The 26628-nt window shown below is 38.1% G+C and overlaps 1 protein-coding gene across 3 annotated transcripts in view; it reads right to left on the minus strand.

Moving 5' to 3' along the window:
• The window catches only part of fstl4 (follistatin-like 4), a 236541-nt gene that overhangs the window by 66441 nt on the left and 143472 nt on the right, over nucleotides 1-26628 (minus strand). For 2 of the 3 annotated variants that reach the window (XM_067608577.1, XM_067608579.1), the window contains 2 exons: nucleotides 10571-10773; nucleotides 4761-4881 (listed from right to left, as the gene is read on the minus strand). In XM_067608577.1, the coding sequence (XP_067464678.1) occupies nucleotides 4761-4881; nucleotides 10571-10773 (324 nt within the window). The remainder of the gene's footprint in view (nucleotides 1-4760; nucleotides 4882-10570; nucleotides 10774-26628) is intronic. The other variant, XM_067608578.1, reaches the window with a different exon arrangement.

A 26628-nucleotide genomic window follows, 5' to 3' on the forward strand; every position in this document is an offset into this window, starting at 1 on the left:
TCTCACCAAAATTACCTGTTAGCTGTTGCATCCAAATAACAATCAGCAAGTCAAGTAGTTCATAAAAGGTTTCAGCATAATATTCCCATGGTCATTTTGGGGAGGCTTAGCCCCTAGCCGCTTATTAGCACTGCCTATGGCTTTAGGGCTGTTTGAATTCATTACTATCATTGTTTATCTTTGTTCTGCTGCTTTCATGCTGGTCTCTACAGGATCTGGAGGGTGTCCAACAGTCCCAAAGTTTCTGCCTCTAAGTCAAGACAACTTTTGAAGTTTTTGACCATAATCACACACTGAAGCTGTGTTCAGACAGAACACGAAGCAAATTTTCGCCTTGTGTCACTTGCGCGAATTTGACTGCTGGATCAATTGTGTGTATTCTCCCCTGACAGCCAAATACATTACTGTTCATTAGCTGTAAGCTAGCTAGCAATGGCAGGCAGCGACCGTGTCTGTGGGAGCGTGCCTGTGTGTTTGTGTTCAGTTCAACCTCTGACTGAACTCAGAACTCACCAGGAACTCCGGTTCCTTCTGTACATTCAGGAAGTACATTCATAAAGCCCCGTGTGCAATTTTTTTGAAGCTCTGAAGTTCAAATATTTTCAACTCACATGGATGCATATTTCTCTCAGTTCATGTCTCCTGGGGCAAATTTGCATATGCTCACATCTTTTTTGTGAGTAGGTTTAAATTTGCTTTGCGTACTGTCTGAACACACCATAAGGCCTCTTGTTTCACAGTGGTAAACTGGCAGTAACAGCCAATAATGCTGCAGCGGTGAGTCGACGTTGATCATGATGTGTTGTGAATTCTGCCATTAAGTGTTCTGCCTTGAACAAGTTGCACAAATCCTCTCCATTCATCTAGAAAGACTCAGAACAAGACACACCAACTGAAAGGCCCTGTATTATACTGATATCATATAAAATATCATAAACCCACTGTTGAGTAGCTACAAGTGGCTGTAATGGGCAGATTGGGCACCCTTTGGTGTATGACACTTGAATGAAAGTATCATTTATTCATTGATTAAAGTTAGCCTTTAAATCAGATATATCTCTTCAAATATGTTTAATATTATTTAAGTTTGTGATTACACACCTTGAAATCATTTCATTTGATCAGCTGAATTTTATGAAAAAGTCTAAATACACACATATCATCATGATAAAATACCACTAGAAGTCAATAATATTGTTGATATTACTGAATTATCACCCTGCTCGATGTTCAGTGTCCTTCTCTTTTCTAATTCTGAATTACTTTCCAATACTACATGCATCCTCTACCTTGCAGCCATTGAGTCCCCTCAACTATGTTAAAGGTTTATTTAATGAATGGATGTACTTGTGCAGGCTGTGCTGAACTCTACAAACCGAGGTAAAGCCAATATTATGAATTCTAGCTAAGATATCTCGGCCCTCACATTTACAAAAGGTTACATTTCACACATGCAGTCCATGTATCACCGCAGGGCGGCTTTATATACTACACATGTATCCACAAAGGAGGTCTGACCTTGTGTGACCGTATATATTAAATCTGAAGGCTACGGATATCTCTCAACAAACCTGCTCACCTATCTGCTTCAGCGTTAATGCACTGTTGTCTTTTAGATTTAATGCGAATCATCTTGGCTCCGGCACCAGTGCCAATGTCCTCGAGGCAAATTTCTGCACATTTATTATTGTGTAATTACAGTGGTTCTAATTCAGATACAAAGGGCACGTGTACAAGTCATCCACTCTTACACCATGTTGACACTGTAATAAATATTAGGAAACAAAACCCAGTGAAACCACACACGATTAGGAAAGTACAGAGCTGAGTTAAAGCCATTATATTGTTATCTCTGTCCTATAATATGCTCTATGGCCAAGAGCAGGTTCATTATTCACTAATTCACTGGGTCTTTTCCTCTTTTTGGCTTTATTGAACTAAACCTTATAATTATTGGTGTGAACTGTAATACGGACATCAGCATAGAAATTTAATTAGTGCTGATAATAGTCAGACAAAACCAGTAATCTGAAGACATCAGTCACTGGAGGTATGATTGGCATTTTTTTTTTTGCACCAATTCCCTTCTTTGCATTAATTCCTAAGAAAAGATTAACAAAAAAAATCTAGGAGATTAATTGATGATGAAAATAATCATTGGTTGCAGTGTGCGTAGAATTCTAATTTTAGCATTTTTAGTTTTGAAGACTGACAATGCAATAACTACATTGTTAAAAATAGCAAGTACACAGCAATAGCATTTTGGACTGAATAAACATAGTTGATGCAAATGGTTTTCCTTCAAAAAGTAGCCTCAAAACCTAATCTGCTAGTGCTAATAACTGTAATGTGACAGTTTTGGATGACAGACATCTTTTCAATCATATATGTTTAATCTAGAAGCATATTTGCTGCATCTGTTTCCAGCATTTTGTGACTTTACAGTGCAATACATACTGCTGGTTACTTATAAAAGTAATGGTTTAGGAAAGACAGTTAAGATTATTCTGTGGTTGTACCATCTAAATGTCTGGGACACAAATGTAAATGTGACTGTCATCTCCTATTTAGTATCAGCAATCTTTGAGACGACACCAGTAACATTCAGTTAACATTATTCTTTGACTGTAATTAAAAATCCATACTCTTGGAGAAAGAAATAGGTGTTTAAGTAGAATCTAGTTAACAGAGATGCCAAGGAGGCAGTCATGAAAAGTAAAAAAGTACATAAAAACAACCTCCTGGGCTTGTTAAAGGTAGAATAAGGCACGAAAAAAAAAATCAATAAGAATGCAATCATCTCAGGAGTATTCTCCAAGCATATTCCCCTCTATTCAATTTGTGGTAAAAAAAAAAAAAAACAAAAAACAGATTTGGGTGGCAACAGAACAGAGCTCTGTAGAGTGGTGTACTTGTCAAGGTTTATATGTTTAATAAGGCAAAGACAACAAAGGGAGCAAAAAAAAAAAACAACAACCAGTGTTTCTTAACAGCGCAAGCTCAGTGACTGTGGGAGCAACAATGAAGCTGGAGTTGTCTTTTTGGGGAACGGCCGAAGGGTTTAGATTGTTACATCAAAGCTGCAGAACAGAAAGAAAGTATCAACAGAGGAGAAACATGAAAACTGAGCTAGGATTGCTGAGTACATTTTCTACACCAGTGCACTGAGTTATAGGGTCTCTTAAACAAGACTAAAGCTTGTATTTCAATGTTCGCCTGAGATCAGACAAATGGCTTGACAGTAGAATATCAACCAGGGTAAAATACCTTCTCACATCATTTAGGTCTATTATTTGTATTCTAGTTTCCAAGCTTATGACCATATTGTAAATTTCCAGGCTGCTAAACACACCTGTGATTCCTGGCTGCTTTGCCTACCAGACCTCACTGGGGAGAGCGTTGACTGCATCCCAGGAAAACACACACACACACACACACACACACACAAATACAAACACACAGACACAAATACAAATACACACACACACACACACACACACATACACTCACCTGCATTATACACACAGACACATACACTTACATGCAAACATACACAATTCAACACAATCAACATTATCCAGAACACCAGATGCGCCACTCAAAAATAATTACTCCCTCTTGATGTTGCCTTTCTGCAGCCCAACAGTTAACCTTGAACATCATCTGATCAATAACTTGTTTTATTGGTCCCAACCCACTCCTTCAACCACTTGTCAAACATAAAATGCATTGACAAACCCGGCCTAAAACCCCGCAGGCAGGCCTGTAGGTAGATAAATACCATGCAATGCCTGCTCACTGTCCATCTGGAAGATGAGGGGAGCGATAGCAATATGGTTCCCACTAAAACCAGTCATTATAATGCTAAATTACTGGTGAAACTTAATGGACCTGCACAAGCTGAATGTAAAGCATTAGAAATGGTCACCTGCCACAGCTAACTGCTGGATTCATCAACTTTATCTGATTCTACTGCCGTCTTGGATTCCCATCTAGGTTATTTCACTGCAGTTTGAAGTGATGAGTGGAAGAGGAAAAGACAGGAAGAAAATAAAAAATGTGAGTTTGAAAACAGGACTTTCGGCAGGTTGCCATGGCATCCAGCAGTTTTGATGCTGATGCAACAGTAACATTAGTGGTGGAATTGTGATTATTGGTCTTAATAAGGTGAAACCTGCTTGTGCTCTCAGCTGCTGCTCAGCCTAAACCCCAAAGGCTATTATGTCTGTTCCAGATGCTATAATCATGGCTGGATCTGGGCACATGGGCTAGTGTGCAATTATCAATTTATCTGTGGCCAAAACATTTCTATCCTGATGGCTGCTGTGGAGAGGCTGACTGGGTGGGAGGTCATCAGATTCTAAATAGTGGGGAAAGTAAGCTGTGTGTTTTTACAAGCAGGAGTGACATATGTATTGCATGGTTTTCAATAAAGTAAACAAATTGACCAGTAGGTGTAAAAGTGCAAATTGGACACATAGTTTTAGCAGAGAATGTAAAGATATGTTCTTCTTTTAAACAGATAGGGTTTAAGTACATATAATTATGAAGATGTTTATAGATAAAGTGCACTGTTTTACATTTTAAAAATAAATCATAAATCTGCCAAGTATGGTTGACAGTTTCACATGATAAAGTGGTCTCTCTGGCACAGACGCTGTGTTTTCTGAGACGGTGCATGATACAGTACATAGGCAAGTGGAATAAAATTCAGATGTGGAGGGAAAATAGAAAAAAAAGGAGCAGAAAAAAAGACTCACGGAAAGCCGTGTAGAACTCATGCAGGCTGAGGTGTCCATCGTTGTTGTAGTCATCGTAACGCAGCAGGTCCTGCATGGTGCACTCCAGCAGGCTGTCCTCCAGGTGCTCTTTCATAGAGATCTAACAAACACAAACACATATAATGTCTTAAATCATGTATCACAACAAAACAAAACCTTATTAAAAATCTGCAAGAACATGTCGGAAAGACAGGTGATAAAGGCAATTATATACAGCTACAAAAATCCCCCACCTTATCATAGCCTTTACTTATCGTTTCTCTTATGCCTTGATCTTTTTTTCTATTCCAAGCTATCTGCTGTAAGATAGAGCCACATTATGCACATTCGGTATAAATGTAAATCTGACATTTTTAAAGGGGAGATACCACACACATTTCACATTTCAGTATTCTTCTAACAGGGTAGCCTAGTCTTTTTTTATGAATACAATATGAACAGCTATGCTTGGCTTGTCTCTTAAAGTACTGAGTGGACGAATCATACTTACTTCTACATACTTACAGATCTGAGTTATTGTATATGATTTAACATTTATAAAAAGATACAAGATTATAGCGATTAAACCTATAGCCTGTTCATTAAAGCTTTTGTCAAGTGATCAATTTTGGTTCCCAGCTGAAGCAACAGTGATTTGAAATGGATTGCCAACTTGATTATATAGTAAAAATTATGAGTAGTGTTTACAAGGAGCTTTTCATTTCACCAATAATTAGAATAACATTTCCTTCACAGGGAAAATACCTCATGCACAAAAAACATCTCAATCACAGAAACGGACTCATTCTGAGAGTAATTTAATTCTGTTTATAGGGCGTGGATTTAAAATGTAATCTGTCATATAAGTGCTCTTTCTGATGTCTTTCCATTTTAAGAATATCTCTATGCTTACTGCTTAAACATGTGCATACTGCACCTGAGTTAATTCACAGATGTTCCCTTGGGAAGATGCACCACTCCCTCCTCCATTGTTTATCATTTATGAGCGCTCTCTTCCTCTTTCTCTGGGGAACCATCTTTGATTAGGGGATATTAAGCAGTTTTCGAGATAAACAGTTGACTCCGCTTCTGTTCAATAACTCCAGTTTCACTACACACAGCGGTAGCCAATAATAGTGCCAAACGCAGGTCTATCTTTGTGAAAAGACTGCTCTTGCTGGAAAGCGGGATTCTGTGTTCAAGTGCTTTTGAAGCATATAAACAGGATGCTGTACCAAATTCTACTTTATTTAACACCCATACTTTTGTCGTAACTGTCAATCAAACCCATTGCATTTGCAGTAGAAATGGCCAGTGTAAAAAATTACAAAAAACAACAGCACACACAGCAAAATTGATAAATGTGTTTGCATATACAGTATATAATAAAGCTGAATTACAAATCCTTTCCATTTAATGCAATTTTATTTTTTTTAGATAACACCCAAGAAGAATGAAGCCAATTCACTTGAAAAAACAGAATGTGTGACTAATTAAACTATAATGAAAGGTCTATAATTAAGAATGAACAGCAACTAAAGTCAGCACATCCTTCATTAGTGAGACTCCATTCTTTTATTTCAGATATTTTGTATGCCCACCTTTATTTCTGATGACAGATTTGATCCTCCTGGATGATACCAGATTCTTTTCAGCTGCCCTTTGCTGGAGGGGTTTTATTACTCTACCTTTAAAATACTCTAAAGGTATTCTACTGAATTCAGTTCTAGTCATCTTTTCATTCAGTATTTGAGTATACAAACTAGCACTCATAGTGCCATCTATAAATGTCATCTCTCCTATACCTTTTGCAGTCATGCAGCCCCATATCAGCACACGCCCACATCCATGATTCACGGTCTGCACTATAAAGTCACTGTGGTAGTCCCGGCCAGGTCCACGCCAAACATGCTGGACCCCATCCAAACAAATTTATTTGTAGCATTTAAATTACTATCTCAAGGTGAAATTTTATAATAATAATAATAATAATAATAATAATAATAATAATAATAATATCTTTATTTAAATAGCACTTATCAAAACAAAGTTATAATGTGCTTCACAAAGAATCACAGAAATGTAATAAATAAATAAACAAACAAAGCCAGCCTGACAATAATTAAAAATAGTAAAACTCACAAAACAGAATAAAACTAGAATCAAGTAAAATCAGGGAAGGTGATGCTATAAAGGTACGTTTTGAGCTTAGATTTAAAAGAAGCTACTGACTCAGCAAGCCTTATTTCCTGGGACAGGGTGTTCCAGAGCCTCGGGGCTCTTATTCAAAAGCTCTGTCCACCTTCGTCTTCAGCTGAGAGTCTACAACAGATAGAAGACCCATGCCCGAGGATCTCAAAGTAAGAGCTGGGTCATACGGGGATAAAAGTGCTAAGATATAATGAGGAGTCAGACCATTTAGTGCCTCATAAGTAATTAAAAAAACCTTGAAATTTACTCTAAAATGTACTGGAAGCCAGTGTAAAGAGACTAAAACCACAGTGATGTGTTCAAACCTTTTTACTCTGGTTCAAAACCTGGCAGCTGAGTTCTGTACTGGTGTAAATTGTCTCGCCCTAACAGGTGCAACAAAACGAACAGGAGAGTGAGGGAGCTGGCCACTTCAATTTGTGAATCATTATATTGACCTGATTTCTTTATCTTTATCTTTACCTGCTTTAGTTATGAAGACGCCTGTTCTAGTAAAGTGGTTCAGTTCAGTTGGCTCAAACTTGATTGATGCATATATTCAAGCAGAATACGAGCAAACATAAGGCTGCACTGGGCTTGACTCATGGAAAACTGTTTAATTTCTTATTTTATATTTTGAAGTCAGTCAGATATACAGACGACTGTACTTAGATTCATGTTGATTCATTAATTCTTTCAGTGACTCAGCATTTGGACTAAAGATAGTTATTTGCCATTTTTTCAACCACTCATGTTATTTTTTTCTACTTCCTAAACAAAGCTAAAATTTCAGGAAGAAAACAATTCATGTGTCATTGGCTGAGTCAATAAAGAGCCTCGCTGGCAGACAGCAGGTCAATATCAGATTTCACTCACCAAATGAGAGCAATGCGGATGTATCGAAATGCACAGATAGATCAAACTAGACCATGCATGCGGAAGAAACTCTGAGCTAAAATGAGACGTGATGCTCTCTTGTTTGTCTGATGATGGCATACCACAAAGTTTATGTATTTATTTATTAAGATTCTTTAATTTTGAGTATGACTATGGACCTCAGGAAGAGTAGCTGTTGCCAGGGTAACAACCAATGGGAATCCAAATAAATAATTAACTACTTGATTACTTTTGTAAATTTAAAGTCTGTTTTAAGGCAAAAAACCCTAACAAAACTACTACAGTGCAGTACACGGTAAGTTTCATGTTTAATTCTATCAACTATGATTTTCAACCCTAAAAATATTGGCCTGTCCTTGTTTTCTCTTCCAATTGATTCTGTACAGAGCTGCACATGTGACACAGCAGATTAAGGGATGTGACAAACTTTTTTCTGTTGCTGCCTACAGCAGACTGCAGCCATGTGTTCACTGACACAGACTGATCTGACCTTGGGCATTTGAATAAAATATTTCAAAGCCAAGGTACAGGACTTTACCCTCTAAAACCATCTGTGACAACAGACATATCCTAAACTGGAGACAGTCTGGATGGATGACTGGAATTCATCTTTGAATTCCTTTGATCCTGAAAAGCATTATCTCAGTGAAGCTTCCTCTATGAATTCCTACAGGACAGAATGTCTTATCTAAAGATTTCCTGGCAACATGTCAATATTAGTAATTGCCAGCTGTGATTGATCTAAATCTTTTGTTGGATCTTCAACACAGCTTTGCCATAAAAAGGATTCTATTATCCATTTCTGCCTCTAGAACTAGGCCAGAAATCACTCAGTCCCTTTACATTAAAAAGGGACAATACCGTGTTGTCATTTACAACTGCAGTGATGACAAAAGATTAATTACTGTGGCATTTTTGAGACTTTATTTAGTTGCACTCATTCATATTCACCTTCTAAAAAGCTTGGTTTTGCTTTGCCATTATACAACCCCTCTTTCACTTTACACATAACAATAAAGAGCTACGGCAGCATTTAAACTCTTGGGCATCAAAACCATGATGCATTTTAAAAAGTTAATGCCGGTAGTGAGTCTGACACGGCTCACTACATTCTGGCTAAAGTCACTGAGATCCTAGCATTAGTTGGGAAGAGTCTAATTAACACCCATCTCTGATGCCTATTTCCTGATACCAGATGATGCCCACAGTAATTTCATTTCCTCACCCTGCAAATGTCATTGCCAATCCGTTCCACAGTCTCCCCACTGTTTCCCCATCACAACCTGATCAGATAACCACAGTAAATATTTTTCATTGTCTAACAAAATGATAAAATGTTGCAGCCGCGTCATACTTTTTATTGCAGTCACTAAAATGGCAACATGGTTTGACCACATGATCAAGATTCAATATTAAATCTTGTAGCAAGACAATTTAAAGAAGAAAAAAAAATATGTATGAGGCTAGAATGTCTCTTTTATTCAGCATCTGAAAACTTGTTAAAATAAGAACATTTTCTCATTTTACTGAGAAACTGAGTTTATACTTGTACACTGGCTGCCTCTTAGCTACAGTATTGAATTTAAAAATCCTGATGTTTGTTTACAAGGTGTTAAATGGTTACTCATCTCAGTTCAGTCTGTCCTGAGATCCAGGACTAAGTGTTATTGGGATGGGGCCTTCTCTATCGCTGCCCCAAAATAATTAATTCTCTTCCTCCCACCATCTGATTCTCCCCAACTACTGAGATCTTCAAGAGTCAACTTAAAACATACTTCTACTCATTAGTGTTTAACTTAACCAGCTCAGGTATTTCTCCTGAAGTCTCTGTTGGTCTGTGTTGACACTAAGGGCTCTATGTGACCATGTGCCTTTACTTGTATTATTAGTATTATTTATCATCACTCTGATTTTTCCTCTCTTCTATTGCGTTTGTTTCCTTCTTTTGTTTTTGTTTTCCTCTGTGTGTGCTGTAAAGCACTTTTGGATCAACTATGTTGTGTGTAAAGTGCTATAAATAAAGTTGAGTTGACTTGAGTTATAATTTTTTGTCATTGTGGAAGCAATACACTGTGTACTTTTTCAACTTGCATTCTTCCTCATAAACTGCTCTAGTTTTCTTGGATGAGGATTGAAATCTGTTTTCGTTGGTGCCACACACGGTATCTTCACTACTCTCACATAATCAAATGAGGTAATAAATGCTCTTCAGGAAAGTTCAGGAAAACTTTTCCCAACACGGATGGTATACAGTAAATGCATTTCACAATTCTACACCTCTGTAAAACTCTCACTGAGAGGTATTTTCTGGGCATATGGTAAATGGACTGTATTTGTATAGCCCCTTTCTAGTCTAGACCACTCAAAGCGCTTTTTACACTATGAGTCACATTCACTCATTCACACACATTCATATGCTGACGGCAGGGGCTACCATGCGAGGTCCCAACCTGCCTATCAGAGGGAATCTAATCATTCACACACATTCAGACACTGGTGACACAGCAATCAGGAACAATTTGGGGTTCAGTATCTTGTCCAAGGACACTTCGACATGCAGACTGGAGGAGCCGGGAATCGGACCACCGATCTTCCGATTAGTGGACAACCCACTCTATCTCCTGAGCTACATAGCCCTCCCTTGCTCATCAGCCTTCTTTCTCAAAGTCCTAACCAGTCATCTGTTCATCCATAAAGCTATCTTATTATTCAGGCCATCTCACCTCGATACCAACCTTTTCCAGCTCATCACTGACCAGCCGGCCGTTCTGGTCCACATCCAGGTATTTGAACATAGTGTCCACCAGTGCTCTCTTCTCCTCCATGTCTCTCTGCTGGCTCTGCTCTCCAGTGTTCAGGGTTTTAGGTTGCATATCCAGCAGCATACTCTTCAGCCTGTTGTACTCTGACATGGTGCATGCATTGCCTACAAGAACAAACACACAGAAATGGAAGAAAAGACATTTGATTAACCTCAATTATACAAGCTGAAGCCTTTGGATTGTAGCTGTAAATTGGATTTAATGTGTTTGTGTGTTTAACAGAGGGAGGAGGGGAAAAAGGCAAGAGGGACAGATAGTGTGTGTGCATGGTTTATGTGTCCTTGAGTGTTTACTCATTTAAAAATGTAAGTTTTTTGTTTGCATAATTTGTCTGACAGCTTTTCGGTGCAGGGGGTCCAATTAATTACAAGTAATCCTTGAATCCACATGAAAACAAAAGGTAAACATCCTGATTTAGACCCTCTCAAGCTTCTTGTCCTCCTTTGCTATGGGATTAGAGCTCATGCTCAAACCAGATTCGGCGTCTAGCTCTTGATTCTCTGCAAGGCTCTGCCTGATGAGGATGTGCAGAGGAAATGAGAGACCACAAATTAATCACGGGCAGCACTCTGCATTTATTTTTTCACACTTGAAATCAATAATTATGCAAAACACGTCTGTCACATGCTGTGAGGGACTTGATACTAATGGAGAATAGGCAAGCAAGCAAATAAGTGCCAGACACAGAGAGGGAGAAGACAAGGTTTTTCTTTTCTCTATAACCTGAGTCTGATGACAGCATGAGACATGCTGAAGGGTGGGAGGGAGATCTACGTGCAAATCAGAAACATGGTGATGAGAGAACAAAATATAAAACACTTTTCCACATGAATAAATCATTAGGTGACGTCCCTCCCCGATGACTGCAGAGCAGGAGACCCAACAACTATCAAAGCTAATGAACACAAAATGAGGGGACACGATTAACCTATAAGAAAAAGTTTAGTCCCAGCATCTCCATTTGGTTCCAAACTCGTAGCTGTGGGAAGTGCTGCCAAAGCATAACTACAGTTGTTAGCATAACTGTCACTGCAGCAAAGTCAGCAAGGGTTCAACTAGGCTACAGCAGAACGACAATGTCCCCTGCTGTGGTACTCTATGTTTAAGTGCATATTAAAGATGCACATATTTTCAAGCTTATGCATATGTGCATACAGACACTGACAAACAAAGGGTTTCCTGGTGTGCAAAATGTCTCTTCATTACAAAGAAAAGCTCAGGGTGACTTATGATTAAGTCCTTAACAACCTCTAAGACCACATGCTCTCCATTTATCTCAAATGCTTGACCGGACACTGGGATGGCAAGCAGGCTAGTGAAGACAAATCTGGCCTTGGTCTAATGTTGTCTTACTGTCAAGAAATCCCATTAATAGACCAATTCCAATAATGTGTTAGTCTGTCTCTGAATACTTTCCAACTTCCCTACCGTCTGCATCACCCAGCCCTGACCTATTGATTCCTACTCAATGTACAAATCTTTAAAGTCCAGTCACAAATATAGTTTTTCTAAAACAGGGTGCATGATTTCCTAAAACAGCTGTGCACTGTAACTAGTAGCAAACAAACCTCGAACAGGAGTAAACAATGACTAAGTTGGGGACTATTTTAGGCTGTGGATTCATACATATTTTGTGCTATAGTGAGTATTTCCAGCAGCACGATTCAACTCAACTTCCTATGTGCATATGCCTGTGTGTTTGGGTTAATTGCTTTCATAAAAGGGTCAAAAGATAATTTTAAGGATGTTTGAACAAGAACTTTTGGTCCAACTCTGCTCTGATGAATCGCATACAGGAGGAAGTGACAGCAGGCATGAAATTATTAGACTGGAACTCCTTAAGCTTAGGTTAGGAGGGCATCTAAATACTTAGATTCGGTAATCAAGTACATCTATCAAACGTGTTGGACACCAAGATATTAAGGGAAGTCATCAGTCCAATAAATCTCAGTTATCTCCTGCTTGTCTGGCAGGATTGCATGATGTTTGGTAGAAGCACATGCACATTCATCATAGATGAAGCCCATGTACTCACAGTCACACATCAATACACATTCAAAGACAAAAGCTAAAGGAGCACACACACCTCTCAACATTGGCGATCCTTGTACTTATTACAGCTGAAAGACTCACACACCCACACTACAAAGACAATGTACACTCTTCTCTGCTAGCTGGCAGTCAAGTCAAGGTCTTGGCTAAATCCCTGTTCAGTGTTATTCCTGTGAGGGGAATGAGGCGTGAGATAGATCAGACATGAGGGATCATCACCTAGCTGTCATCCCAGCTCCTGTTCTGTAAGGACAGAAATAAAACACCCCTCACACTGATTTACATCTTGTCACACATAGAGAGAACAATCTCCTCTTTGCTCAGACTTACTTTGCTCTCACAAAAATATCACAAAAAATATAAAAAGACTTTTTAACCAAAATTCTATTTTACATTTAAATTAATATATATTTTAAAGGCACTTTAGAGACTTATGAAAGAAGACACAAGTTCCGCTACTGACAAAGGTTGATTGAGGTCATAAATTGCTTCAATGCCCTTATGACCTTCTTCCATCTTCAGGTACACCTTATATCCTTTGTCCACAGTGAGAAAGTGAATGTTACACCTGGATGTTACAGTGAATCACTTTCTCTTACTTTGCTGGAGTGAATGTCCTTTGATTTAGTCTTTCTCATTCTGCTGAGCACAGCAGCTGCAGCAGTGGCAGAGAAATATATGTCTGTATTACAGTGCATCCACCCTTGACTCTAACACTGTTTTATTGTTCTAGAGGGACCAGGACTCTCTTTATTGCCCGTTTGAAATGTTAGCTGCTTAAGTGAGTGATCCGAAGCTACTCGCACCATGGACGCCCAATGTCCCGAAGACGGAGCTTCTCACCACCGCTCAGAGCATTCTCCAAGCTCATACTTTATTTGTGTCAGGCATAGGAAAACAAACGGAGAGAGGAGGAACCAGAGAAGAGAGTCCCTGTTGTGCCTATTTTGCTCATTTCCAGTTGTATATTTTCATTCTGGGACTCCACTATAGCTTTGTATGATTCACAGTCCAAAAAACTCCTTATTTATCTTATACTGGCCCTTTATGCAGCCCCTCAGTTCAGCCTGTCTCTTAATGGGCAGTTTTAGCTCCTGTCTCTTCAAGGTCCCCCTCCCAATGAGCCCATGCTGTTCTGATTGGCCAGCTTTCCGGAAGCCTGCCAAGGGGCAGCTGTACCGGAGTTGTGTTAAGTTACCGCTGATGCAAACTCAACATTTCCTTCTTTACTGCTTCATATTGAAAGCTTTTATATGACTACATAATGGGGGACTTTTATTGTTAAGAATTTACAGGAAATGAAAGGTGTACCTCAACGAATTAGTGGAGCTTTGTCAGCGGCACTAAAAACCAGTCAAAACAACAAGATATGGACATATTTGGAGCTCTTTGTTCAGCAGATCACTTACAAATAATGCAGGGAGGAATAGTACAAGTGGAAAAAGCCACAGTGATGATGATGTTTGATGAAGGGCTGAAGACAACCAGCACACCTCCAACAGGTTAACGACTTATTTTCTTTCTCTGCTGTGTAATGGAAAAACCTTCACAGCATGCCAACTTGACTCTAGTCATGGCTTGGTATGACTACCCCCAAAACAATGGAAAAATGTCACAATGTTAGCGGAGCAGTGTAGTGAACTTGTGCACTGTGCGTGGAGCAGATGACCATATAAAGAAATTTGCTTTTTGCTAACAGGGATTACTTCTACATACCTCGTTATCTGACAGTTTGGCTATGTTTAATATCAACATCCAACAGTGTAACATTATATGTATGACTGAAAATAAGGAAAAACATAATAAGTCCCCTTTAAGGGAATGACCTGTGTTAGAGGACAAAAAGTCATAGACATTAAAAAAAAGTACTGTATGAAAAAAGTCCATAGTATAAATTTTACTCCAGAAAACCAGTAACTTTCCAAATGTTGCCACTATGTCTGCTGATAAGAGGTGCAGTAATGTTATGAAGCTTGTGAACTACTATTTTAAAATTCAATTAGCAGCATGATGACAATTATTATCAATCTATTTATAGATCACTTTTTAAACAAGAGGCATCAAGTCCTTTCCAGAGTTGGTCTGGTCTGCTGTCAAATATTGCTGGCCAGGACAATTTTTTCATAATTCCAGTGGAGAAATTCCCAGGGTTTAAGCAGTCATACATCCACTGCAATACAGATGTCTATGAGTCAAAAAAGCAAAAAAAAAAAAAAAAAAAAAAAAAAAAAATTCTCTTGTACTTCTTATTGAATGAGTTCTTGGCTCTGGCTAAAAGACAAAGGGAGGGAAAGGAAATCCAAGGCATCAATCCTTCAGTTAAAGAAACCTCCCTACAATGCCCTCCAGGATGTAAAACTGCTCTCTGTTAAATTTATGTCTGCCTGACCTCCTCTGGCTGAAATGATGGGATTATTTACTGCCATGCCGTCTGTGTGCTGCTAATATGCGATGGTAATGGACCCCTCTTCCAGATAATTATGAATATGATGGACACTCTTTGCTCCTGAGGGCAGCAAGGGCTACGAGAGCCGAACCAATCTGAGAAGGGTGACAGAAGTCACAGGAGTCTCATATTGCATAATCGCAGTTGGCAGCTGTTTAATTCGGCTGTGAGCTTCATAGTCTATCCAGCTTTTCTTCTATGACTGCTGTGACTGAAAACAATTAAACTTTTAACTTTCTTAATATTCATCATACTATATTTTCTGTGTGTTGTATGTAAAGTTACAGTCTTCTGTATGACAAGTGTGAAAAGGTCAAGTCAGTTGAAAATACTATCAGAGCATAACTTACATACATGGCTAAAGGTAAATGATAGAGAATAGAATAGAAATCACATGACCTTGCAATATTTTCAAGAAATAAAGAAATAAACACCGCACTGTTTGAATTTGATTGGGGTTTGGAGGAGTCAGCTGCTACAATCAGCTGTGAGCTGTCATAGCTGACAAGGAATTAAATATCTTGTTCAGAGTGATGGTTTAAACTACATTCTTGTTTTCAAAATGCATATCCCGTCCCATATGGGACTGTTCTTAGGAACTTATTATTGATAGTGTGAGCAATAATCCCCTATCAAAAGAGCTAAAAAGTGATGATTCATATTTTAAAGAGACTCCTACATTTCTCAGCTAATAACATAACTCCCACTGATTTAAAATGATGCCTCTAGATTTCTTGAGTACAGGCAAGCTGTCTGCCAGTTTGCCTCACCATACATTCAGCAGAGTGGATCAGTGTGTGCTCAGAAAGCCTTATCAGAGTCTGTGCAGCTTGGCACAGACTAAATGAGAAACCCATTGCAACACTGAAGTTATTGGCAAAGCAGTGAAGGAGAAATAGTACAGTAGCATTCAAACCCTGCCTGCCTGTCTGCAAGCCTATCGTCTAGAACTGGCTTCTCAAACTGCACATCAGCACTATACACCTCAGCCCTATATCTCTTCCTCTCTCGCCCACTGGATCCGACTCTTTCACTTTTACTTACTCACTCTCACAGAGAATCCCGTCTGTCTAAGGAAAAATATACAGCGGCATACAGAGTTTAGTAACTACACGGGCTCCAACGACATCCCTGTTGCCGTCTTTGACTGAAGTACCAAGTAAATACTTACTATCATAATAATTACAAGTATTATTGTTATTGTTGGCATTGCTGCTGCTGGTATTTTAGTAATTAGAGTTGCAAAAAATTCTGCTGAGCCCCCATTTCAAACGTAATTACATTGTCTACATGGTCAGTGCTTTTTACACTTTTTTTTCTTTGATCATGAATGATCACGCTGCAAGTTGTTCTGTATCATACTGAGGCTAATTTACTCAGCAGGTATGGCTGGTTTTTACAATTCTCCCTTGAGTTAAGGTTGTAAGATTGTTTTTTGTTCTTAATTGGTTCTAATTAATCACTTAATTAGCATATTAGTCACTGCATGGATGCTGAATTTGGGTTTGATTATGTGTTCAGTGAGTTGTAGCTGTTGTAGTCTTGAATCCGTGTAATGGATAGAAGTATTCATGCTTACACTACAGAAATAGTTCATTACTGGTTTCATGACAATGTATTCAATAACTTGGAGCTCATAGCCAATAACTATGTCAGTCTCTTTGCTTTGGGTGGTTCTTTCTTTCTCTATTAAGATTGTGGAACACACGCCTTGTTTGGTGTTCGAACAGTGGAGCCAGTAAAGTGTGTGGAAGGAGTTTTTTGTTTTAAATGAGTAACTGCCTGCCACAATAGTTGACTGACAGAGTGCTACTGATCTCTCAAAATCACCAAACTGGATACAACTACAGTATGATGTGTTTTCTTTGAATCTGAACAAGACTTACCATAAGAGTGTGCACACTTATAACCGCTAAAGATGATGGCCAAAGCTACAAAAAGAGGACCCATTCATTCAGAACATTCATGCCCATACAATCAGTCAAACTAATAATTCATACTTAGGGCTGCGACTAACGATAATTTTCATTCGATTAATCTGATGATAATTTTCTCAATTAATTGGTTGATTGTTTTGTCTATAAAATGTCAGAAAATAGTGAAAAATGCTTGTTCATGCTCATGGTGATGTTTTCAGATGTCTTGTTCTGTTTGATCAACAGTCCCAAATCCAAAGATATTCAGTTGACTATCATATGACATAGAAAGGCTTCAAATCCTCACATTCGAGAAGCTGCAACCAGCTAATTTTTGGCATTTTTGCTTAAAAACGATTTGATTATTAAAATAGTTATCAATTAATTTTCCGTCGATGGACTAATCGGTTAATCTACTAATCAATACAGCTCTTAATACATTTAATAAATGTAACCAATATAAAAGGAGTTAATTCTCCAAACATGCTTAGAGCAAACGTACCTTGAGAAAGCAAGGGGGAAAAAAATGATTTCCTCTCATTTGAGCAGAGCTTTTTAGCATTATTGGAGAATGAAGAACATATTCAGTCTTAACCAACAGCTGCCATTAGCTTAATTCTGCCCAGACATTTTGCTAGCTATTTCCTGCAGAAATGTATTAATTGCAATTTATTATTTTCTGCTCAAACTTTTTCATGCTCAATAACACAGCAGGTGGTTTCTCACAAATTGCAGTCCAGTCAAACAGCTAATCGGCTCCTGTCTTCATGCAGTTTTGGTTTTAATGGTGGCCTACTGCCTAATGCAGACTAAAGAGGCCTTCTCTGATTGTATGAACTATATACTGTGTGACCCATAAGGCCAATAAAAATGAACAGAGTTTATTCAGTGCAGGGTTAACAACAACAACAACGCAAAGAACAATCAGATCCTCTATGGCACATACAGAATGTAAATACAGTTGCACTTGCACCCTCAGCCCTGGTGAAAGTGGATTTAGCAAAAGAAAATAATTACCAAGCCCCCTCTCTGGCTAATAGATTGAGACTGGGAACAAGCTCAGGCGTTGATTACATTTTTAGCATCCGTCCTCCTCCCGCCCATACACCTGCAGTGTAAGTTACAGTAATCTCAAGGCCTTTCATAGCCCTTGCTGAGGCCTGCAAGCTGCCGGCTGATGATCCCACGAGTATACAGTTTTTAAATTGCCTGGATGTGGGGACTGGAGGAGATGGTCGCCTCTGGCTGTATGTGGCCTAACTGAACCCTACTGATGACAGAGAACCCCAGACTAACATCCAACATTACCCTGCTCAAATGCCGCAGTGACCTTGTGGGGAAAGTTTCAGAGGCAAAGAAAGAGTGGCTGATTTTAAGTAGGCCTAACTCAAAGTGGGAATTAGACTGAAAGTAAACAGTTTAATCTCTCTGTACGTCTCCATTACAGAATATACTTTAAGGGAGAAAGTGTAAATATTTTTTTCTGTGTCCTCCTTACATGTGGAATTTAAGTTGGATTTATCTTGGCCTTGATAGTTCACCTTGAAGCTTTTTTATTTACTACTTCAGTATTTTTAGCCAACATAATACCAACTCCTCCAAATATGTCCTTCTGTTTCTCACTGACTTCCAAAACAACACAAGCATGTGTTCTGATTTGTCAGCCCTATCACCAAGATGACACCATTTGTCAGTGCCTGCCAAACCGTTACCTAGGACATTTACAAAAAGTATTTGTATGATCTGATCTCACTTGCCAACACTATGACTAAGGTTTGGCTGGGTACAGACATAAAAACCACTCGGTGAAGTTTGACAAAATAATTCTTACTCATGGTCCATTTACTACCTTTTTCCCGAGATTTCAGCCATATTTCACAGCTTTCATCAGTGAAGGGAGTTTGCTAAGTTGCCATCACATGACCTAAATATAAAACTTTGGTTCAGATTACGTTGTCAAACTACTGTTTCCAAGGTCCAAAAAGAACTAGGTTACAGTTAGATAAAGTTCAGGAACAGACTGACTTGGTTAGGGAAAAATCACCTGTCACGGTTAATGGAAACCAATACAGACTGTAGGTAGGAAATGGGAAACATTTTGTCCCTGACAGACAAGCATCACAATTCACATGGCTGCTGGAGGTCTCTGCCAGGTAAATGTAAACATATATTGTTTTAGGCATTTGAACAAATGAAATATGCTGTTGTTTTTCCTTTGAGTACAGACAGCTTTCCCTCCCTATTCAGTATAGCTCAATGTTGTATTTTGATTTAGGTGGGAGGGTTTAGAGAGTTGTGGAGATAAAATTCTATCCATTTTATATATGTATACTGTACATTGTTTTAAAAAGTGATTACTATATGGCCTCTTTTTTAAGAATGTCCATGACCAGATATGCCTGTTAGTTTGCAGTAATTTGATTTAACATAACTTTATACTGAAGGTCTGTAAACTAGTTTTTGACAAAGGGTGCCTCTACAAGACAATACAACAAAATCTGCTAATAAAGCAAATTAGCTGATATTGAACTTAAATGGTGAAAATTCCCAAACAAACTGCAATTAATCAAATACCGAAAACCAAGTGATACCCTGTGAATCAGGGGCTTTTAGGAGCCTTGCTATCCTCAGTTGTATTCCAGTCATAGATACATACATATATACTTGAAAGGTATGCTAATCAATAAAGACGAAGGCTAAGGATTTGGGGAACATATGGATATGTTCTTTATAGTCAGCTTCAATCTTTATATAATCATTATTATCTAATCATCAAGTACTTGCAAATGAGACCAATTTAACACAAGACATGGTTCCAAGTTGTGATCACAAGCAGATAATATATCAAGCCAAATTTTCAGTGCTACTAACCATGGCTTTGACATTGATTTGAGGGGATGTCATTACAAAATATGGTCATCAAAATCAAAGATCTCAAACCATTAACTACAAAATTCATTACATGGCAAATTTTGTAGAGCAGTTGAGAGATAACCATGTGGTGTAAAGAGTAGAGTAAGTGATCCATGCAGATGAAATTGCAGGAAACTTTCCACTTGTACAGAAATCTGAGGAAAACTTAAAACCAAAAAGTAGAAGCAAGTATAAAGAAGAAACTCTTCAAATGACAATCACCACAGGTAAAATAATGAGGGTGTATGGCGTCCTCACAGTTGGCAGGTGTGAGTATTCTTTTTTCCATGTACGAATGTGCAGATCAGTGCTGTAGAATAGTGACACTTGAAAAACAACAAAAAAGGAACAAGAGGAAGACAAGGAATGTATGCTGAGAAGGCAGCTTTTATTCTTTCCCTTCCGTCAAAGAGAAGAAGGTTCATCCCTTTTATCTGTGAGTTTTATCTTTCATCTAAATTCTGTCTGTGAACGTATGCCTTAAGAAGACTCTTCATCTTTCATTCTTTTTTTTTCTCTATAGGTCACAACTTTGCTTCAGTGGCAAAGGCTGAAGTATTCTGCGGAGGAGTTTGACAGGAGATTCATTTATTTCACGTAAATGTAGCAGATTCAACAGCTAACTATGCATCAATCGATGCTCAAGGTGCAATGATGACACTGAAGTGTAATATCATTCATACTTATTGTTTACCAGACTTTAATTTTTTTTAAAGGGTTCTTGGTAAAAGTATGGAAGACTTTTTAATGCTTAAAATCATCATTTGAGTTGAAACGGGAATTGAATAATGCTATCAAATATTTCAGGCAGAAAATATGCTGCATACAAGGCATTTCTTTTATATTTTAAATAAAATATTCATTTTATTAGTAATCATTCAAAGCATAAACCCACTGCATAAAAGGTAAATTAATTTGGTCTCTAATGTTTCCCCAACAGGCAAGATGAATTGAGTTGCAATATTTGAGTCTCTACCATCATGCAATATCAATGGTGTTTTTATTACCATCAGATGAAGAAAACATAGGGAGCTAATTTCAACTCTGATGACAGCCCTCAATTGTAATGAGTATGTTTCCCCCTGAGCTAATGAGATACAGTGCAATCAGTTGATAATGTGGCCATTTGTTTCCCTCCCAATAATTACAGTACAGTCATTTGCTTGTTGGTACACAAAGGTAAGGATATTTTCTCCACGCTTTTCGTTCTTTAAGTTCATTACTGGGTCATTAATTACAGCTGACTGCACTTTCAAGTGTAAGGCAAATGTTGTAGGTTAGACATTCAGGTTTTCTGTGTTTGCCATGCAAAATGAAGGCACAGATGAATATTTTTGTGTGTTGCATTTTATTCTTTAATATGTTATAAATTGTACTACAAATTTGAAATTTCTTACAAAACTCTTCTTGTTCTTATTCTGCCCTGGTTTGTAGCAGACCTTCAAAGCAGGTGTGATAAAGTTGATACTGACTTTTCTTGTGATGACTGCATAATTTCCTACATGAAGCACTTGTCCTTTGGTAGGTCCAAGTGGAGCTGAAGCAAAACATATCACTATTTTTTCCATGGTAAACAACTGTATTTTACAATGGCCATTGGAATATTAAAACATTTCTCTATTGTAATACAACCCACTATTTTCTTAAGTGTTGAGGTGAGTAATTTTAGATTTTTGAATAGAATTTTAGAATATCACAAATCAAATTAATTTCTGATTAATCGTTTTGATCATTTTGTGTTTCATGTCCCTTTTGTTGAAGAACAAGAAAATAAATAAATCAAACAGAGCAAGAAGTCAGAGTGCATTTGACTGCACTGCATACCCAATTGTTTGCCCCAAGGTACATTGGCAGCAGTGAACTGATAGACTCATTAGAGGTTTACAACTAGAGTCCTTTTCCCTGCCAGCAGGTAGAAATAGTAGGAGAGCAGGCCATTAACCAGACAACAGAGCTAATGAAGGGGGAAATTAACAAAACAAAAACAAATAACACATGTATTTCTGAATTCCCTGCCTGACTCCTGTAGATATGGCGTTCCGATTTTCATGTCGCCTCCTCAGTTCATTCATTATGTGAAGCTACGTATCTGGGTCACATACATCTGCAACTGTTGGGTGAGGTCGTCAACAAACATGTTTTGACAAGTAAAGTTGTAGTTCAGCATTAATAGTTCACCAGACCTTTCTGCCTCCAGATTATTTATAGAAATGACTGTAGTGCAAACGTAGCACGGGTAAATTTATCACTGGGGCTAGGAAGTTAAAAAACATGTACCCCATTTCAACTGTGTCCCTTCAGAGAATTGCTTCTAAGAAAGAATTGGCAGCTTTTAGTCTGGTTATTTCTTTTTTCCCCTTTCAACCCCTTTCCTGCATTTGTTTTTCATGAATTCATACAGTATAACAGTATATCAGGGATGAAGGGCCTTCTGACATAATTTCATAACAGTGGGAGCTAGTCCTTCAGTCAGCAGCTTGTCAACTGGAATGACATGTTTCAAAGCCTGGGATATACAGTTATTTAAATACCCATTGGCTCTCTGGCCCCCCAGGATTCCGGGCCAAGACTCCATATCCCTCCCCTCATGCCAGACTGTCACTCACTACACCAAATGTAAGACAAGCTGTCTCTGAACTCTGATGTGTTGATTTATTTTATGGCATGCTATGCCATGGAATTCCACCCCAGTCCAGGGATGTAGTATTTTTTCTATTATACTTCACAGAATACATGATACGATATTTGAGACAAAGGAAAGTGAGAGACGCAAATACAGAGTGGGTTAAAGGACCACTTTGCTGATTTTCAACCTTACCTCTGTGTCTCTGGGGTGCAGCACAATGGGGAACCATGTTTTGCACATGAAAAGCCTCACTAAAGTAAACACTCAGTAAACACAACATTAGTATCTGAATGGAGAAGACTTGAGCAATGCATCCTGGTATATGTAGGCACTGCAATAATGGCTGTGCAAGTAGGACAACTCAGAAAATTCAGCTTTCTCTGTCAATATAGCACACATTGAGGAATTTATTGCTTCAATTGACTACTATTACTACTACTACTGCGAGTCACTGTTCATAGTAGACTGGAACTAGAAAATGCATTTCCTGCAGAAAATGCTCCTGAATGCTAACTGCTGAAATAAATTGCAAAGCATTGCTGAAAATGCCAAAATCTGAAATGAATTTTGCTTGAAAAAGCTGAAAGCTCAGATGCATTGCACTGCTGAAAAACCTGGAAGCTGAAAAATGGCAGAACTGGAGGCTGAACTGTATTATTTAAAGAAGCTAAGAGTTGAAATACATTGCTAGTAAAGCTGGAAGCTAAAGCTCAATACTGTCAAAGCTGGAAGTTGAAATGTATTGCCTGAAAGGCTGAAAGAAGAAATGCTTTGTATTAATATCACACAGATGAGCACTTTTGAACAGAAAAGGCATTGGCCTAAAAGCTGAGAATCGCAAAGCATTGCTGAAAATGCAGAAAGTAGCATTTGGGTGGAATAAACCTTTAAAACTATAAATAGACAAAGTGGTATTTGGGTGGAGTAAACATTCCGCACAATACACACTAATACTACTGCTTCAAGCTGCTGCTGCTCCAGCAGCATTTTTTAAAAATCATGTAGCACCACATACAGGTGAAATTGTATCAAATGCTACAGACTTGTTCGGCATCCACATTTGTAAAACTTTGCTAAATTTGGTTACAGTGCAAATACAGTGGGAACCGCTTATAGTGATCATGTAGCGGATGATTATTATAACTGATTTTTTTCTTTTTCTATATTTCTCATGAAGATTACCATCTAATTGACATTTGTATATTTATTAGATGAATATAAAGTAATGAAACAGACAACTTCACTATTTACTGAATTTTATTGACTCTTTCAAGATACAGAAGAGAAGTTTCAAACACTTGTTGTTTCACTGCTGTATCTTGTTGGCTCGTTTTTGGCAGTTTGTTATATTCTTCAAGGAGACTACATTTTTCATTTAGAGACAATGATTTTCCTTTTCTTGTCATGATGTGCACGCAGCACCAGCCTCAGGTATCCAGCCCGAAGAAGTTGTGCATTTAGGCTGAGGGGGTGGGGGCAGCAGCACTGCAGTGGCCTGCAGCAAGAAAATTGAACCACAATCAACTTTTGGAGAAACGCAACCTGTAATGTTGCGGTAGCCAACCACAGCTAGCGATCAGACTGATAAAAGCTATAACCCTACCACGAGGGAGAACAAAAACATTACTAAGAAGAGCAGATGACATTTATCTTTGTTTAATAACATTAAAAGTAAAGTTGGGCTTTGCTGACGGATTCTTGACTCACTTTAAAAAAGATGAGAGAAACAGAGAGAGAGAGAAGCAGTGGTTGAGCGAGCTAGAGAGTGGATGAGGAGAGCGAGCAGTGGTAGTAAGAAAGCTGGTGAATAGGAGGAATAAAACATTATTTTCTAATTGTTGTTGTCACAGCGGTGACAAATAAACATGCCCACACCCCGCACCTCCACACAACCCTGCGCAATGCACTGTGCACTGCAACGCCTGATAATGGTGCCGCAGCCACTAACTGTCGTTTTAAAATGTTTTTACATATATTTTCATGTATGAAAAGACCCAAAATGAACACTGTAAGCGGACTAATTGATTTCTATAAGTGAATTATGTAAACAGCAGTTGTATAGGAATGATTCTGTCCCAAGCTTTTTGATCCATATAAGCAGTTGATCACTGTAACCGTGATCACTATGAACGGTTTCTATTGTATTGTTTTGATATGTCTGACGGTTCATGAGTTATTAGCCAAAATGTAAAAGACATATTAAGTGACCACATGATGGTACTATTGGTACCATATTCTAATGTGATAAGAAATATCACATTATTAATTATTGTGATAAGAAATTAATCATTATTAATATCAAAAAAATATGAATACGTTAGCACTTTTAGTTTTTGAGATATCAACTTTCAAACATTCCTTCCATAGACTTTTCATTATTAATTTGAATATTTTAAAAATTACATAAAACTGGAATATCCTAGAAAAAAGAAAAGAACATACATAAATGTCATTAAAGAGTTGAACATTTCAATATTTTAATGGTTTCTGTGGCTGGAAATATCCAGAAATAGTTAACGAAATAAAGCTTTGAAGAACAAAAGTCTATATGCTTGTCAGCATTCACAATAATTAAAAATGTAATTTATATGCTGGTGTTTACTTTTCACAATGAATGGGGGAAAACAGATCTGAGTCACATGTGCAAAGAAGAAGAGACTGAAAGAAACTGGAGAATGAAGTGGCAGAGTATATTAAAATATGAGGAAGCAGTGGAGCAGATTTAGGCCAGTTGGTCACATGTACAGTACTGTACGGTACAAGTCTGTGCCCTGAAGTGCTCCTGCTTGTAGCAGTGACTAATTTGAGAGCATTAGGGAAAAACAGTTCATCACTGTACTTTCCTTAATTACCAAAGCCCTTGACAGGGTTTGGTGGGCGGGCTCAATTTCCCTAGAATAATGTCAGAGCAGTAGAACTGTTAAAAAGACAAATTCAGTCATATCAAGACTCATGTGATTTAGTGTTTGTAAATTATTTGTACAGTCAGTCTTAACAGAGGCAGGTTAAACCTTGCACACAAATGTGCAGGAAGTCACAGAAAAGTAGGAGCCTATTTTTCTTTAACTCACAGCTAGACATGCTAATGTGTCAAACTACCTGTTTACAATCACATTGTGACACAATAATGGATATAGCTAGCATACACAACTCAGAGGTAGATCAGAGACTAATTAAAGCACACAGTGCATAAATAAAAGGTCAAAAGAGTATCCATTTATATGCATCTATGTCCATTAATATGTATCTAGCTGAAAGGACATAAACATCAATACTGGCAAAGGTCTTGTGACTCAATACATTTACTCAGCTACTGTAGCAAGTATTGTGCAAGGATACTTTTGATGTTACTAAAGCTGATAGGATTAGCCAATTATTCACTTAGTTGATCAGCATAAAATCAATCAGAAAAAATAGATGTTTAATTAATTGTTCAAGTCAATTATCTTGACTTTTTTAAGTAAAAATGCCAAACATTCTTTGTGTCCAGCATGTCTAGCCTCTCAAACACGATGTTCGTCTGCTTTTCTCTGTTTCATAAGATTTTACATTGAATAACTTTGGGTTTAAGATTGTTAGTCGGACAAACCAAATATGATGACCTCACCTTAGCCTCAGGAAAATTGTGACAGACAAAAATTTAACCTATTCTTCCCTCTTTCCTTCTCCAACTGATCTGAAAGCATTAAAATACTATCACTTAAAACTTCTTCACCATGAGTACTTTCACTATATCTCCCTATCATGTTGGCTTTGATGGAGTGACGCCAAACACTTATCCTCTTGCCATGTGTTTCTTAAAAGGAGTCTGCTGGCTGAGGCCTGTGGTTAAATCCAGCATCCCCTCATGGGATTTGGCTTTGATGTTTGAGGCTCTTTGTGGGCCTCCATTTGAGCCCACTGAGTCTGCAGGTAAGACAGAGATAGACAGATAGTTCATCCAGTCACCTGCCAACTATTTTTTGAAAGTGCCTGCCCTTTTCCAAACAGTTTCAATGGACGACTT

Source organism: Thunnus thynnus, chromosome 13 (genome assembly GCF_963924715.1).
Source record: "Thunnus thynnus chromosome 13, fThuThy2.1, whole genome shotgun sequence".
Lineage (NCBI taxonomy): Eukaryota > Metazoa > Chordata > Actinopteri > Scombriformes > Scombridae > Thunnus > Thunnus thynnus.